Source organism: Epargyreus clarus, unplaced genomic scaffold (genome assembly GCF_041222505.1).
Source record: "Epargyreus clarus isolate Ecla_fem2 unplaced genomic scaffold, WU_Ecla_fem_2.2 ptg000021l, whole genome shotgun sequence".
NCBI classification, from domain to species: Eukaryota; Metazoa; Arthropoda; class Insecta; order Lepidoptera; family Hesperiidae; genus Epargyreus; species Epargyreus clarus.
The window spans coordinates 14,309,365-14,328,104 of record NW_027332228.1 but is presented as its reverse complement, the minus strand read 5'-3'; the positions used below and the strand labels follow the sequence as shown (position 1 = coordinate 14,328,104).

The window sequence follows — 18,740 nt, the reverse complement described above, 5'->3', positions numbered from 1 at the left end:
ATAATATTTTTAAATAATAATTATTAAAAAGGTTATTTTTATTTTATTGCTATTTAAAATAATAGATAGATTAATAGATATTTAAAAAAAATCTCATTCGTGTTATGAAGAAACAGTTCTGCCAAATGAAATCAGTTAAATTCCAAAATAACGCTAGAGTACATAGTTTAACTAAATAGCCGCAAAAAGAAATTAAAATGCAATATTAAGTATAACATTTAGGAAACAATACAAAATAATGTAGCAACATTTTCCACGCCAACATCACAGGTCACGTGACATGACGTTGTGGACGTGTCATTTGTGGACGGCTCGCTGGCGGCGTTGCGCAGGCTCATTTTCGTAAAAGTCTAGTTGGAGTCTTATTATTGAACAAAAGTTGAATGGTTTCCTTGGGATTGATCAGTTAATTATATAGTTAGGATAGTTAAATCACAGTAAATCAAAATGGGAAGTGAGTATCGTGTATATTTTTCTAATGAATAGTGAATTTAAGTACAACGCGTATCGCTCGGTTTTCGAGAATAAAATTTTAACGTTAATAATTTTGTGTTAAAACATGTAAAATAACTGAACGTTTCATATTTACAGTAAAATTCCTCGAAGTTATAAAGCCCTTTTGCAGTATACTGCCAGAAATAGCGAAACCAGAACGAAAGGTGAGTTTTACGATTTTCATAATTTTCCTTAAATTAAATGCTTTCTGAGCATAAATAATGTTTTGAAGTAATTATCTAAGTATTTTATTCCTTTATTAACTTTCTTGTTACATATTTTGAGAAGTGAAAGTAAGATAACCTATACAGTCGGAATGGTAACTGTAAATCACAGCTTTGTTGGCACTTTGTGAAATGTTTATGAATGAAACTTTCCTATTTCAGATACAATTCAGGGAGAAAGTATTATGGACAGCAATAACGTTATTTATTTTCTTAGTATGCTGCCAGGTGAGTACATTTTTTATGTATTTTAATTTCTTCATAGATAAATATTCCATATGTTGAAAGTAATTGATTTTTTGATGATGTAGGCTACCTTTGTGATGCTTCTAACGTTTTCAATAAAGAGGCCCTTTGATGACAAGTGAAAGTTGCACAGCTGGATTTGAACTAGAAACCTTTTATTTCATAACTTACTCTTACATACATAACATATGTAACTGTATAAATTTAAATTTAAGGACAATTTGAAAATGTTTTAAACAGTTTTAACATAGTAGACAATATGTTTTTTCAATAAATTTATCAATATTAATTCATTATGATATATTGGAATCTACAAGGTACAAATATATGGCATTAATTGTACTTCAAAAATTACAGAAATCCTGGATATGTTTTACACAATATGTTTACATTTTCAAAAGATTATTTGCACTATGTCTTATATAAAATAAAATAACATTATAACTGAATAATTTAATGATTTGTTATAATCATTATTTTACTAATCATACTATATTGAGCTGTACCTCACATTAAAATGAGCTTTTTTTAAATCAATTATTATTCATTTCCATTGTCAAACCCGTACACAATCACCTAGAGACAACATATTCAAACAATTATGTCTTAACATAAATTAAATACTAATTTTAATATTTCCAGATCCCATTATTCGGTATAATGTCATCAGACAGTGCAGACCCCTTCTACTGGATCCGTGTGATCCTGGCCTCTAACAGAGGAACCCTCATGGAGCTCGGTATCTCCCCTATCGTCACGTCAGGCCTCATCATGCAGTTGCTAGCCGGTGCAAAGATCATTGAAGTCGGTGACACTGCAAAGGACAGAGCATTATTCAACGGCGCACAAAAATGTAAGTATAAATTAATTAAGTTGGTCAGTAAAATGTTTGTAATATATGGTATTAATTCTTCATGTTGCTGAATTAATTATTCATATAATATATCTGTAATTTTTTATTAAAAATTAGAAAATAGGAGGGGGCGTCATCATTAATCCATTACTGCCCTACTGCTGTACATGGATATTCTCTTTAGAGAGGGAAGGGTGAAATATTTTAAAACTTTTTAAACTTTGTTTTAAGCTGTTTTGGAATTGTTGTCTAGTTGAAAATGGTTCATATAAGAGGCCAATACTTATGTAGTTTGTAGGAAAATGAAGGTTGAATTTAAATTTGGTTTGAATAATAATCTTTAATTGTATGTTGTGTAGTTAGTGTTGTGTCTATTGATAATAAAGGTAAGCAAGAATTAACTGTTTGCTTTAATTTTGTAATTTTTTCTTAATGAATTTTTTCATTATAATATGTGGGTCTCTATCCATATATAAAAGTATCTATTTATAATATGCTTTAAAATAATAATGTGACTAATGTTAGTTTTCATTTAATATATTTTTCATATTATTTTGAAAGCCCTATAAAGCTTCCTTATCTTTGTTTTACTTAAGAATTACAAAATACACAACCTATGGATTTCTGGTAAGATTAGATGTAGATAAAAATTATCTAATATTTGGTAATATATAGGCAATAAATAGTTGATTTATGATAACATTAAAAACTTTAAAGTAATCATAATGTAATATGTTAAATGTTCATTTTAATTAAAATTTATAACATATAAAATCATATTTACATTATTTTATTCTGCTGTATAGACATAAATAAATTTTATGTGAAAATTAATACCAACATTAATAATATGATGATTGATGATAAGTTATAATTATAATTCAATAGAAAACTATAGTGTACTCTAAGGTTAAATGGCAGATATACATTCGGATATCACAATAAAAATTTGGTTATGTATCCATAATATTATTTGTCAAAAAATCTATAAGTATTCATTACACTTTGATTTCATTGTCTTACATCTTAAAATTCTGAACTGGTTACTGTACCAAGAATTGTTCTTTATTTACATGGAAATATAGAAAGTAATAATTGTATACCCTAAGGGCATGTTGCCAATGTCTCTAAACAGCTTTGAATGAGGCATTTTGTCAATATCTAAGAATATTAGCTGTCCTTTATATTGTTTCTCATAAATTTACATTCCTATTTTAAGCTTTAACTGACATTATACTCTTTTCTTAGACTAAAGTCTATATATATTCAAATGAGAGCCTACCTTATTACAGAAAATTGCTAGAAGATTTTTCATTTCTCTTGGTTGGTTTTATGTTCCAACTCAGTTCTCAGATGTAGCAGCCATAGTAAATATCGGTTTATGATCAACAGTGACCAAGTAACATCAGATGGTCTGTATTGTCTGCTTTTACGTAAGTCTAATTAAATCAAGGATTATACCATGATATACAATATATTCTGTCCATCAGCCTTAGGAACTTTGTTGTTGGATATAAGCATCTCATAATTGATGAAAAGAAAATTAGTCCTGTGCTTTGGAGAGAATTTAGCTTAGCTGTAGAAAATCTAGTGGATTAAGGGGCTGGGGGCTAAACGGGCGGTTTGTCCCAGGCCTCTAAGTACCTAAAAAAATGTCGTCAGAACTAAACAATCTCTAAAATGTGTATAAATAAGCGAAAAAAACGTCGCCGGAATCATACGGTTTTTCGGTTTATAAATCTATGGCACATTTATAATTTTGTCAAATCAACTTTTTACACTGGATTCAAGATCCCGCCCCAAGCCTCCCACAACCTTAGTCCACCACGGGTAGAGAAAGATATGTAAAAATAGCTGGTTGACTTGCTCGTTGTTTCCTTCAGGACATCACCAGTCCACATACTAAGAGGATACTTTATTCTTTTGTCAAGTATATTAACAGTAGTGTGTTTGTTCCAGTGTTCGGCATGGTGATCACAGTGGGTCAAGCGATAGTGTACGTGATGACGGGCATGTACGGCGAGCCGAGCGAGATCGGCGCCGGCGTGTGCCTGCTCATCATCATCCAGCTGTTCGTGGCCGGTCTTATCGTGCTGCTTTTGGACGAGCTCTTGCAGAAGGGTTAGTGTTGTGTCTGTTTTGGATAGGCTTATGCAGGATATCGCAAGCCCGAAAAGCTAGCTCAGAAGTCAACATGGTTTTACATCACTTTGTGAAGCTTCCCCCAAGTTAATGCTAAGGAACCTTGAAACATCTTGATGATGATACACAGATGTGGGTTTCAGTCATACTTAAGTTCACTGCACAAATATCAAGTTAAGCAATGTGTTAATAATGTTACTAATGCTATAATTACATCTCCAGATTTTTGACCAAGTATATTTTTTTGTTTAATTGTAATATAATTTGGTCACCATTCTCAATTCTCGTTTTAAAATTAAAATATTTTTTTTTTTACAGGTTATGGCCTTGGTTCTGGTATTTCGCTGTTCATCGCCACAAATATTTGCGAAACAATCGTCTGGAAGGCGTTCTCACCAGCTACCGTCAATACTGGTATGTAACTGAATTATTATTAATAATATTGCAAATAAAAATAAAAACCTTGGAAATAAATAATAATTGTAATAATAAAAAAATAATTAATATAACATATTAGATTTTTAAGTTGGTTTCACTGGGACTCACTGAATCTTAGGCACACGTTCAAAACTTTCTTCCATTCATGAAGAAATATTTTTGTCTCCAAGCCACCAAGTATTTGGCAGTGATTAGTCCAAATCAAAAAACAAATTCACAATCAAAAAACAAATTGTTTACAACGAAATTTTTTCACGGGTCATTCTCAATTTCTAGTGCCGTCTTGGACTATTGGTCCAAAAACCCTGCTCTAGTCTATATCTCTATCTTTATATATATATATATTTCTTATGTGCGTGTGTATGTCTCTGAACTTCTCCTAAACGACTGGACTGATTTTGATGAAATTTGTTGTGTGTGTTCAAGGGGCCTTGAGAATGGTTTAGATTTTTAATTCGTAAATAGTTATATGTAGAATCGGAAACTATGCAATTGATCAAGTGATGATCTTTAGCAAAGTTGTTGTCCAAGAGCCCACGAGGGTTTGGGAGTTGGTAAGACCAATTTTCGACAGATGGCACCACTGTCATTCCAATGCAGGGACAAATTTTCCGTTTTATGTATGTAATATTATTTCTTAAAAATGCGGGCGAAGCCGCGGGCACCACTAGTATCTCTATATATTTATATACTTATTGAATGTATGTGGTCAGGTCGCGGCACAGAGTTCGAGGGCGCGGTGATCGCGCTGTTCCACCTGCTGGCCACGCGCCCCGACAAGGTGCGCGCGTTGCGCGAGGCCTTCTACCGCCAGAACCTGCCCAACCTCATGAACCTGCTCGCCACCGTGCTCGTCTTCGCCATAGTCATATACTTCCAGGTCAATCTTACTTTATATATTTTTGTATGTAGTGTCAGTACAAACTAAGCTGCAGCTTATCTTTCTAATAATCTAAATCAAAGATATTACTGTTATTTTTGGATATTTTTAACCAAGAAAATGGATTCAAAATTCATTGCAGGTAAATAATAACTATTTGAATCTTTTTTGAGGAGTATCATGACAGTGTTGCAGAAATACTTAAGTAGAGTAGTGACTAAAGTCATTCTACACCTTACTTGTTCATGGCAAACCAAGTACACAAACAGAACCATAGAAAATATGGTGTAGAGATGTCTCCAATTTATGATACCTGTATGTTATAAAGTGAAAGAAGATAAATAAAATACTGCTTGGCTCCAAACCTTACCTATTTCATACAAATTTGAATTTTAGATCCAAATGACCTCAGTACTACACATCACAATTGAATATTTTCTACATACTTAACTACTATGTATTAATTATTAATAATTCCTTTTATAATTAATAGGGCTTCCGTGTGGATCTCCCGATCAAGTCAGCCCGCTACCGCGGCCAGTACTCGTCGTACCCCATCAAGCTGTTTTACACGTCAAACATTCCCATCATCCTGCAATCGGCCCTGGTCTCCAATCTTTACGTTATTTCTCAGGTAAGTCGACTTTCATGTTATTAATAATATTTTATATGAATTATGTATAATTATATGAACACTACTTCATAAAATCAAACTGTCTTTTGTGAAGATTTTATAAGTTTTTTTTTATAATATTAAAGTAGCAGACAAGCATATTCAGCCCACCTGATGATAAATGGCTACTGCCGCCCATCGACAACTGTAATCAACCCCACAGATGCGCTGCTACCCCTGAGGACTAAGCTGGAACGTCTCGAAAAAATATCTCTCCCTTACCATACCTTTCAAATCGTTTAATTCTGCTATTATTAGGCAGAAATAGTTGTCGCGTGGTGGTGCCGCCAGAATCATACCACTGAGAGTTGTACCACCTTTAGAATGTCATTAACGTGTGTATGGTGTGTTATACAGATGCTGGCAGTCAAATTCAGCGGCAACTTCCTAGTGAACCTATTAGGCGTGTGGGCGGACGTGGGTGGCGGTGGTCCCGCCCGAGCCTACCCCGTGGGCGGCCTGTGCTACTACTTCAGTCCGCCGGAGTCCCTCGCTCACATCGCACAGGACCCGCTCCACGCGCTGCTCTACATCGTCTTCATGCTCGGCTCATGCGCGTTCTTCTCAAAGACCTGGATTGATGTCTCCGGATCTTCGGCTAAGGATGTGAGTGATAACTTTCCTATAATATGTCCTATCGTTGTCGCATTTAAATCAATAATGCATTGCTACTACAGATAAAGATTTTTTATTTGTATTAGCAAAATTTTGCTGTAGATTAAAGATAAAATTTATTCATCATGATGTTATTTTTCTGAAGTTTAAAATAATTTATATGGTTTATATGACTATTTTATAAACGTGAATGTTGTACATCAGAACTTCTAAATATAAACAACCTAAATTTTTCAAGTCAAATAAATTTATAAAACTCAATTGATAAAATAGTGCATACATATTTTTTAAGGAATCCCTTATATCCTTAAACGTCTCTTAACATTAATCAATTAACTGAATTATATTTTTCTCCTGCCAGGTTGCGAAACAGCTAAAGGAACAGCAGATGGTGATGCGTGGCCACCGCGACAACTCGATGATCCACGAGTTGAACCGGTACATCCCGACGGCCGCCGCCTTCGGAGGGCTTTGCATCGGCGCTCTGTCGGTGCTGGCCGACTTCCTCGGCGCCATCGGCTCGGGCACCGGTATCCTGCTCGCCGTCACCATCATCTACCAGTACTTCGAAATATTCGTCAAGGAACAAGCGGAGATGGGAGGCATGAGCACCCTCCTGTTCTAGAACGGCGACATCGCCGCGCCGAACGCCGCAAGGGGCCCGCGTCTAGACATATCCCTCTACTCGATTCTGTTCTAGATGTAAGACCCTCGCATTTTGTTTTTCGTAAGATTTTTTATATTTGGTAGGGAGCGGCGCTCAGCGCGGCGCCGTGTGTGCGTGACTACGCGTGTGTGGGTTATGTGCTATTTATATGAGAGGAACTTTATATAATAAAATAATTTACGAGAAGTACAGATTTTTCTTGTTCTCTACCCTTTTGTCGGATTTGTTGTAGTGATGCATGTAAATAGTTGTCATGGCGTACATATAGTGAGCACAGTATCTTTAAGTAATATCATATAAATATTGGAAATAAGTAGTTCAACTAATAAACGGAATTGATTTTTCTATCTAGTTTCCTTTTTAGTGGAATTGTACCCTCCCGACTGTAAATCCCGAATCAGAACTATAATTCAACTATATCTTTTATTTATTTAGTCTAAATAAGTTCAATTTATCAGTAATCAAAATGCTTCTGTTGCAATGATCATTTATGTATTTATAATCTTATTAAAGTACAGATTGGTTGATCTTACTAGTAAAATAAAAAGAATAGTTTTTAAAAATTACGTTTTTCTACAATCTTTCTAATTTAAACATTATTCAATTAACTTTATTTTCTATTCATTTCAAATCTACTTAATGTTTCCACCTTTTTATTTTATACACTTAAAACGAATTCAGGGTGTCGAAGGCAGAAAGAACAACTTCATATATTACTTTTTCGTTATGCAACTTTATTCTCCTTACTAGACATGCAAGTACAAGGACAAAAAACAATATTTACGCTTCTCCACCACTCCTATTCATAATTTTACCTTCGGCCAACTTAAGAGAAACGACTAAATGGTAACAAACGTATGTACAAACGAGGCAAATAATTGTCTAAATAATGCGAAAAAGCTACTGTATATTAAATATATAACTTATTTATAACCGATTTATGATGTATATATAATATAGGATAATATAACTTATTAATAACCTGATTTTATGTATAACTTGATTCAAAAAAACTCCAAAATGGTATTTCTATTTACCTAATTTCTGATTGATTTTTTTGAAACAAGTATAATATAGGTATTTGAAGTAATATTTTTATTTTCTTAAATAAATCCATGTGTTTACAAATTTTATATAGGCAATTCATTCGAAACACGTAAGAATTTTATTTTCCATATCAAACACTTCCATGCTGTTCGCAGCATTTGTTCTATACACTCAGACTAAAAAAGTAAGAACATTAATTACATTGAAGGATCATTTACTGGAAACTTTGAGTGCCATGTTACTAATCTATGGCCATGTTGAGTGAAATCTTTATTTAACGATAAAATCATATTTGTATCATCCCATTTTTTTTGTACCACTATACAAAAAAATCTGAAAGCTTCCGTAAGGATAAATTCGACATAGTATGTATGCCCTAATTTGCAAAATTTTGTAATTTCAGCGTCTGTGTCTATCTTTTTTGGTCTGAAATGTCTACAAACATTTATGAGCCTGTTTCTCCGTTTTCGCACCTAAACTGCCACTGAATAACGTTTTCATTCAAGCTATTCGCAAAGAATAAATGCACGAATTAAAAGCATCCCAGCGAGTTTCGAATGAGTATCGGACGAGATATTTCAAACAGATCATATTACCGCGCTATGAAATAAATAGAAGGCTTGGCATATAATAACATCTTTACACACATGAACCTATAAATCACATATGGCACAACACAGAATATTTAGTAGTTAATGTATAATCACTAAACATCGAGAGGCACTTTGCATTACGGCAATGTAAGGAAACGTTATTGCTTTGCATTTCAACATTTCTATAAGAACCTTCAACACTTCCAGCTGTTCAGTGGTCATCCATAAATGTTATTTCCCTAAACTAATTTGAAACTTTACCTCTCCCAACGTTAGTGTTGTGACGTCGACGCGTCCCAAGAAAACGACATGTTGCAGTTTACGTTAAACAGGGTATGTGTATTGTCCGTTGTATTTTCAACAAGTATAACTTTGATCTTTGTATTTCACATTTTACTATTTTCCTTCTTTAAATGCAACACATTTAAAATAGATGTGACGTCATTGTTACGACGATATAACCCTTACATCCCTTTACTATGTCATATCACATTTTAAGGATAAGAGTCTACACAAGGAGTTCTCATGGTTTCTTTAGAAGTCTGTATCATTTATGGATGACCCCTGAGCAAGTTCTTTCAGTCCGAACACTATGTCTAAATGTCAATATCTAATAAAAATAGCCCTAAAAGACACTAGTTGATCGTCGTCGTTTCATATGTATCATTTACTTTCCGGTACAATAGTAGCTGGGACATTATGGCTACTTTAACGATAAACTCCATTACATTAGTGATTAGTCTATATAGGTACTTACATCAGCTAAAATACATCACCTATACTTGGCAGTGATATATTATTAAACCGTTATATCAGAATAACACTCTTATTAGAATAAATGTTGCAAGCAATTCCTACAATCTGAAAAATATATTTTCCACTATGCAATACAATAAAGAAATTATTTTTGTATGTATGGTAGTGATTCTTACTGATTAGTTAACACTACACTACTTAAATGTGTTATATTTTATTTAGCACTTGGTGGTTTAGATGGTTCATGTTAATTACCTATAGTTTAGTATTAAATGTGGTCTAAGCTGCGAGGTTTATCTAAATAGCATGATGTTTAGACCCCTTATTCGTAAACGTACTACAATGTCATAGCTATTGAATGTTTTGTCCTACTTTTGAGTCGAACTTCAAGAAAAACAAGACAAAATATAACAGCTCAAACTCTGGTGAGTTCATGAGTAAAAGAGTCTATTATTTTTTTTTATTTTGTTTGTATTAGAGAAAAAATACTTTTTCTCCTAAAATTGGTGCACCTATGTCAAAATCATCTTATAAGACCATTTTTACAATATTTTTTTCCAGTATAAGTGACTTTTAATCATTAAAAGGGCCCTTATTATTAGAAATACAACGATTACTCTTTGAAACTCGTTCTGGAAACATAGAAAAGAAACATACTGCGACATAGTACATCTGAATTGAAATTGTTTACTGTCAAAAATTTCGCAGCTATTCCCTCAATAAATAAGCATTTTCCGTCTTTTGGGCGCATTCTATGTCTACGTAATAACTTTGTTTCAGCTCGAGCAACTTATTTTAGCGTTAATTAAACTTAGAACTCCGATAACCACAAATTAATCCACATGACGACAATATTATTTGTAATAAGCAATTTATAGTTTTAAATGTCAGTAAAAACTTACGTATTCACTCATGCAAGTCAATAAAATATTTTTGTTTACAAATTAATGTACAGTCACAAGCTTGCAAACTGTAAATAAAGTGTAGCTTTTTGTCCTTAAACAAGTACATGTAAATAATAATTTTGCAAGTCCTTAATTTAGTAGTAAATGTACGATATATATTTTATACCTAAATTTTAATTATAGTTATAAAATGATACTTTAATCAAGAAGCATATTATCACTATATTCCGTTATAATTACCCATTTAGAAAGGAAATTCTATTCCCGTGTACTTTTATTAGGACTGTTAGTGTGAGATATCGTTAATTGCATATAATTGGGTTATAATTAGTGCTCAGATAAAAATAAATTTGATGTAATGTGTAAACGTAAAGATGGAGACTGACCTGACCATTTTATCGTAACATAACATTCCCTGCGAACGGGTTACTTTACAGCATAATCTAAACTGCGTAATAGATTTTAGTGACGAGTTACTGTACTTACTATAGAAATGCTCACTGCGTAACATGTTACATTACGATCCAACGATCAAGTCAGTCGCCATATTAAACCGAAAAAACGTAAACAAAAACTAAACGAAATCAGTATAATCAAGAAAACATTTATTTTAAACAACATTTTTGAAGAAAAAAAATAAAACAAGGAATAACTAAAAATAACAGTGCCAATTATTACTAATATTATTTTTGTAGACAAGTCAGATATAAGTAATTTGTATTTTTTTATGTTTTTCCAATAATAATTTACCTAATCTTAAGAGTAGTGTACACACTCCGAACTCCATGTAAAAATTATCAACAAGTCAGTGATATCGTAAACCAAAGTCCAAAATGTACATCAAAGAACAGTTACATCAAAAAATTAAACTAAATACATGCTTCTAAAAGTTGACTGACCCGATAAAATAATAAAATATAAACTAAATAATATAACAACAAAAATCAATTTCAGCCGCACCAGGCAACTTTCGGAGACCTATGCGATTATTCTATGAACTAGGATTTGCTAATTATTAGTATCATTTGTACATGCATATAATAGCACTTAGATTTACGTCTACAATCCAAACTTATGTAAGTGGTAATTTAGAATATTATGTGACGCCGCCCGTCCCGCGGTCAAAGTAAACCTAAACATTTTTCATTTCCATTCATTTCATTCCCAAAACACATTCTCAAGAGACTCGAGCGGCTTCGTAAGTCGAGAGTGCGAGACAATTAATTCATCGTTCGCATCACACAAAAATTTGCATCGAACTTCCGATGGGAAGCTTCGTCAACACGATCCACGGAACCATAACGATGTTCGTTTCGACGTAACGTAACATGTGTATAAATAGTACCGCGACAGTTTTTCAGTTCTAAACGGCATGGACTTGCAAACTGTGGACGTATCGCCAAGCTTTATATTCGTTGGGAAGTCGCGGCACACCCGAGGGGAGGATTTACGTTCGGACGCGGGCGTTCTCAAAGGTGATAAAGCTTGGCGCGAGTTCCAAACAAAGGGAGACGTTACGCTATTTGTCCACCGCCACCGTCACCAAGTCGATACCGATAATTAATGACGGCGCCGAAGTAGCGTACATACATTTACTATAGTCGCTTGTCCATCGCACGTCCGTCACCCGAGCACCGTCATCCCGGCCGCCGATATTTCGAGTTGATCGGCGTGACCGCTAGATCGGCATCGAGATTTTGACTAGCCGATTTGCCGGCAATATAAAACACGTTAGAACTTGTCCATACACTGCCGTCACACGCGTGACAGCTGGAACAAAATAAATCGCAGATATCGGTCGCGGTGGACAAACTATCGCCGTCACGACATACATATTAAAATCGGCCCGAAATAAATTTCGTTCTCGGTATCGGCTCGGTGACGGTGTGGTGGACAAAAGACCTCAGGGTCGTTAGGCGACGGTAGACATGTTAGACAATAATCGATCCTTATTTTAATCGATTATTTTCTTATAATCGATTTTTACAGCAATATTAATAGATTTTATGTAAATCTATTATATAAATTACGTGTTTAAATCTATTTTTAGAAACAGTTCGTATCTATTCAACGGATGAAAAATCCTGAATTAAGTTCAGACGTATAGGTTGATTAAATAAAAACGGTGCCATGCCGGTGCCGGTGTAATTTTTATATAATCGATTAATATTACTGTAAAAATCGGTAACTACAAAATAATAATCGACTAAAATACAAATCGATTATTTTCAACATCTCTAGGCGACGGTCTCGATCTCCTCCTGCAGCGGCGGCGGCTGGTCGGGCGCGGCGAGCGCCTTGGGCGGCGCGGCGGCGTACGGCAGCGTCTTCAGCTTGCGCGCCTCGCGCCGCTCCTTCTTCTGCTGCATCACGAGCCGGAGCTGCTCGAGCTTGCACTTGGTCTTGGAGTTGTCGAGCGCGAGGCTCTTGGCGAGGTCGCACTTGCGGCAGACGTCGGCGGCGGCCGCGGCGGCGTCGTGCCCGTCGCAGCGCGCCGTCGAGCACGGCGCCGCGCTGCAGCCCGCCCACTTGCTGGACTCCTCCACCGCGCTGATCGAACACGAGTGCTCCGTCTCCTTCTGGAATGTTAGCCAGTTACATTTTTAGTCGTGGATAAGTATAGATATCTTACGGCCTTGTAATTGAAGGAAGCCATTAAATAGCTTAAGCAGCAGCCATTAAACGGCTGACAATTCTGTCAGCCGTTTAATGGCTGCCATGGTGTAATTTACGCGAAACAATGCCGATATGCGCAGTCAAGTGGTGCAAAAACACGAAATCGAAGAAAAAGTGCGGAGAAATATGGTTTATTCGTAAATTATACAAAAACTACATTTTTTTCAATATTTTTCAAACTCAATTGTCAAGACTAGTTACATTTTCTGGTTAGGAGTAATCTTTACTAAACTATACTTTTTAGTATAATTTTCAAATAGCATGTACCAATATCAAACTGACATATAGTAGGAGTCGAATTTTATAAAATTGAAGTAGCAATAAAAATAAGGTCCAGACATTCTGTAGTCGACTTCTAAAAGCATTAAAGTCATATCTGAAAACAGCCCCTGGTCCATCACGCATCACTTATCGAAGTTACGCCTGGGGACTGAAAGCAAACCTTGTGCTTTCATAAACATAGGGGTTTGAGTGAGGATGTATAATTCCTTTATGATATAGAGAGATTCTTTATAGGGCATTGAACCATTAAAAAATATAAAAAAATAAACATTCTAATTAAACCTTTACTTTACAAGAAAAGGTAATAGAAACAACCCACTGCAATGTAAGCCATTGCACAATCTATTGAAATCAACAATCAAGATTATTTCAGAAATTATAATCGTTATCTTAAATCTTATGCACCTATGAATGAAAATAACTTATATTCATGATGTCATCCAAACAAGAAATATTAATTATTAGGAAAAGACTATAGTATTTTAATTTACATTTTTTCTAGACATTTTGTAACTTATCATCCGCTATTGTTATTATCTTAGACATTTTGTAATTATACAAACAAGTATAATTTATTAATACATTAATAGCTTAATTCATCAGTGTGTGGATTAGTATAATAAATAATGAAATCATATATTTGACAAAACTCATTACACTAATATGATCATTAACTAATTATATTAATAAACTAGAGAATTATTATAAAAACACAGAACCTGACTGCTTAAAAATACACCTTATATGTTAAAATCTGTTTGGGCTGCAGGCCATGCCATACAATGTTTTGGTACGAGAACACATACAAACGCTCGAAAAACATTATCGTTGGCAGTCTGATAAAAACGCAATTAAAATATTGTTAGTCCTATAAATATTAACCTTTAGCATTGTACTCAAATTTCCACAATACAAATGTGCTAAACAGTTTTATTTAGGAAGATAAACTTCCATTGTTGTAACCAAAATAGCTAACATTATCCATATGTAAACTGTACAAACTATGTATTACCTGCAAAGCCATGGCGGGCGTCGCGCACAGCAGGTCATTAAGAATGTGAATAATTGTAGATATGTCCCGTTTCGGTCGTCCATATCTGAAAATAACATCAATATAGGTTTTAATAACTATTAAAGATGAAAAAATAATTTGTTAAAAAAGTTTTGAAGGTCTATAAGCATTACCAAGTCGTACTTAGCTAGTTGATGGAATAGAACCTAAACCCCTGTGGGAGGTGTACAGCAGTGTGATAGTAATGGGTTAAAAACGGAACAGGAAAAAGTAAATGGCAGTTTATTAGTAAATTGAAAAGGCAGTTTTTCCTTCAATACATGTAACTGTAATCAAACTTCACAAAACTATAGAATACTATAAAACTATAATATAATAATAATAACCATATGAACTATCTTCTTGGTTATTAAAAAAGATCAATAAAGTGTACAAGATTGTATCACTTTTCTTTAAATACCAATAAATGATATCACAAGACGAGAGATGTCAAATTTTAACATTTTATAAATATTACATTGATAAACTACTATGTATTTAGTGTTTTCTAAGAAACATTGTATCTATATACAATTATAGAGTAATGTTCACATTAAATTAGTCATAATTTCGTTCATTCTTATGTATAAAATAAATACAATTAATGACAACTGTTACAAACTACAATAATAAATGCAGAGTTTACGAAAATATTGGGCCTTACCTGTCTTGTAGGGCTGGATTCAAGGTCCCTGAGAATGTTCCCGAATATATCCCTTTGCCGTGATGTTTCATTGACTCTATCACAGCTCCTGGGCCTATTCTCGGCCGTACAGAGTCTTCGCCCGATCTGAGATCAATCTTATTTGTAAGCACCTCCTTCGATAACCGTTTTAGTTTCTGAGTTAAATTCTTTGAGGCTTCTATAAGAGCCTTTGTGTCTACTGGTGGGGTTGGAGAATCTCTCTGTGGCTTTTTGGGTGCATCTGGTAGTCTGAATGGAATTTGCTTTGATGTGGAAGGTGTGCTCATGTCTTCGGTGGATGCAGGCGGTTGTGGTTTACGGGCTGTGGTTACAAAGGGATCACTTCTAGAGGTAGATGGTTGTGATATATTGGTATCTTGTCGCACCTGCATTCTTTTCTTATGTTTATTTACTGATTGCATGAATGCTTTCTGCTTGTTCTGACCGATTGGATGCTTGAATTTTGAAGTCTTGTGAAGTAGGTATTGGATCCGTTTACTCTTTAAGGGCTCATTTAAACTTTGGAAGGATGGCAATGTGCCAGCGGCTGACTCTTGAGTACCGTGACTCGTTGTGGCCAGGTTTGATATCTCCCGGTCCATCATTGACTCATCCTGTTCTTCGAATAAGCCTTTATCTACAGCACTGTTAAATAAATGTTCCATTGGGTATTCATCAATAGTACTCTCGGCAAGGAATGAACTTTGGTCAGTGAAGTTATCACTATCATCACTAAGCATATTTTCTGGAGTGTGGGAAGATGTGGAGGGGCAGGGCTTATCGAACATGGCACTTGTGGATGGTATTACTTCATTGCACAATTTACTTTTAGATAATAAGTCTAACAGTGTACTTTTTACAGAGTTTGCAAAGATTTCCATCTCTCGCTCCTGATTTGTGGATGCATCGATCGGACTAGATACCAGATTAGAAAGGGATTTGATAGGGGACTGGTCATTACCACCAGAGGTATTGGATAGGTCAGATAGTGTACAGTTGGATGTGTCCATTGATTCTTCTTTTTCTTCTTCGTCTTCTTTAGGTTTTTCTGAATATCTCTGCTCTGTCACAGATCTGTACAAATTGTCAATTAATTGTGAAGCATTTTCTAACATTTCTAGGTTTTTTTTCTTTATAGCATCTTTATCCTCATCTTGTTGCTTTGTTGTGTCGTTTTCCACTGAAGTGTTCTCAGTGGGAACCACCTTCTGGGGAGTGGGCTGGGGGCTTGGGGTTTCCCTTGAGTCACACTTTGTACGAATCAATGTGGAGTTTTTTGTAGGAGTGGAAGTCCTAAGGGAGCGGGAACTACTAGAAGAACTGGCATTGAGGGTGGAGAGCTGCAACTGGATCAGCATCATGTGGTCACCCAACCTCATGGTCAGGTTTAAGGGTGATTTGCCACTCAAAAAATCATTGACCTGTGTGTCATTTAGGGATTCCAGTGCTTGCATCACAGAATTTTCTGGTCTCTGGCTCTGAAACCGAAAATATCCACGATTAACATCATAACAGCCATTAGAAGATCGGTTCTTATTGATTAATTGCCGATGTTATTGTGAAACACGTGATTGTCATGGGGCATGAAAGAGATTTCGAAATAGCGTGACGTACGTACCAGGAGGCCTGTTTCGACGCTCGGTAGCAGTATGACCCGCGAGCCGTCCAGCAAACCGTTTTCTTCGAGCGTCCCATCCCTCAGTTGTCTACAACAACCAAACATTTTGTCATTTAAGCGAATCAAAGGACGCGGATGCGTCATCGTATCGACGCAGCTTATTTCCGCGATACCTATGTTTAACAATAGAGGCTTGGCGTCCGACGCCTGGCGACTCACCTTTCGCGATGCAGCAGGCACAATCGATCCTTAGACACCTTCAATTTCTTCGACACCAGCTTCTTCAGGTGTTCCACGGTGTTTTTGATGTTCAAGCTGACGGAGAAATTACCACCAGTCGTCGTTTGTATATTTAGCGTTATGTCCGACGAATGGGGCGAGCCACACCCGTGCACTTCTGTTCCGTTTGCCCGTTCCATATTTTACACATAAATTACACTAAAAAATTTCGTACAACTAATTGAATCACGCACAACTTATCTAAGATTACACAGCTATTTTATTGCAGGATAGAATTAAAAGGGTCACACGCTAGACCCCCAGATTTGATGTGGCCGTCGGTGTGACCAATCTCCATCGTCGATTTCCCGTTATTTTTTTTTTACCCAACAGCTGATGCGAAGCGATGTTCTCTTTACGTTCCGTTTCATTGTAAATTTAATGAGTTACTGCAGTATTTCTTTTACTTTATATAGTTTTATCACAAGAATATTTGGTTAATATACATAAAAGCATAACTTTTAAATTTATTTTTGAATAAAGTAAGAAAATGTTTTAGAATATAGTGATATTTTTATTTTGCCTCACAAAATTTATTCGTAAACTGAAATGTACATTGTCAATCTACCGTTACGTCACACGACGCTCATCGCGGCTTTGGGCAGGAAATTTAAAAACCATTAAAAAGAAATTAAAGTTTTAATTTATTCATGTATTCTTATACAAAATAAGCTAATTAAATAAAAGATAGAAAATGCAATATCTTCTACGATAATACAAACTAAATTTAGAAAAATGTATATTGAAGGTAGTCAGGTCATTTAATAATTGTTTCCTCTGCATTTTACTGAATTTTTTTCAAATTTTCAGTAAAATGCAGACTGTAACTGTGGTTAACAGAGCTAACACTAATCATATATTTTAGAATCACTTTTAAACTTTAAAGTAGCATGCGAATATTATATAGGGTTTTAGAATAGCTCACAGTGCTCACATATATCCTTCGATCAAGAACCTAAGTTCCTATTGTATAGTAATCGAAGCATATACCCTACAAATAGAAATTGGTCTAACTATATTGCCGCCCCCGAAAAAAGTAATAATTTTACTTTTTACAATGACAGCTTACAGGTATTGCGCAGTGCCATAGCATGAGTTTGTGCAACTCTTTACTATAATTCAATGACCTTTTGGAATATTCTAAAATTTATTTTATTTGTCACATGTTTTAGAACTTTGTCCTTATCCCTGCTATACTTTTCAGGTGGAAACAAGAGTACCGTACTGCAGCTGCTAGATCTCTGTTAGGAGTATAGGTGTTCTGTGCTAGATGCATAGAATTAGTAAAGATTACTCGCTCCTAACAAGAAAATGTACCCAGTTTTGAGAATTGAAATAGTTGTCCTAAGTTGAAATAAATGTCCCTAAAATATTTGAAATAATTATTTATTTATTACGTAAATTACGCAGTATTAGTTATTTATTCGTAAATTTTCTCTAAAAATGTTTTTATTTGCCAAGAATTAAAAAAAAGAGCTAACTAAAATAAGCCGTTTGTGGCTTCATTCAATTTCAAGGCGGCGAAGTATCTTTACTAATCTATAGCTTGATGCAAAAAAGTCGTGTCGCCGCTGCAGTCGTATCATTAAGATTTGGTCGTATCATTATTACACAT

General features: G+C 34.9%; 2 protein-coding genes across 3 annotated transcripts; one reads left to right on the top strand and one right to left on the bottom strand.

Annotated features, from left to right (window-relative positions):
- Positions 1-276: 276 nt before the first annotated feature.
- Sec61alpha (SEC61 translocon subunit alpha) lies at positions 277-7,577 on the top strand. The gene is made up of 10 exons (XM_073084455.1): positions 277-454; positions 592-659; positions 882-947; positions 1,608-1,818; positions 3,778-3,939; positions 4,279-4,374; positions 5,112-5,278; positions 5,772-5,912; positions 6,309-6,557; positions 6,928-7,577. Exons 1-10 carry the CDS (start codon positions 448-450, stop codon positions 7,189-7,191), a joined length of 1,431 nt encoding a protein of 476 aa, XP_072940556.1. The 5' UTR covers positions 277-447; the 3' UTR covers positions 7,192-7,577.
- Positions 7,578-7,946: 369 nt separating this feature from the next.
- Positions 7,947-17,440, bottom strand: stx (ubiquitin-like domain-containing protein stuxnet). 2 transcript variants are annotated; one of them, XM_073084453.1, is made up of 5 exons: positions 17,066-17,440; positions 16,847-16,934; positions 15,208-16,706; positions 14,505-14,589; positions 7,947-13,113 (listed from the first exon to the last, which is right to left on the bottom strand). In XM_073084453.1, exons 1-5 carry the CDS (start codon positions 17,263-17,265, stop codon positions 12,772-12,774), a joined length of 2,214 nt encoding a protein of 737 aa, XP_072940554.1. In that variant the 5' UTR covers positions 17,266-17,440; the 3' UTR covers positions 7,947-12,771. The 2 variants fall into 2 exon arrangements, with proteins under 2 accessions (XP_072940554.1, XP_072940555.1); XM_073084454.1 differs by having other exon boundaries at positions 7,947-13,110.
- Positions 17,441-18,740: the final 1,300 nt, after the last annotated feature.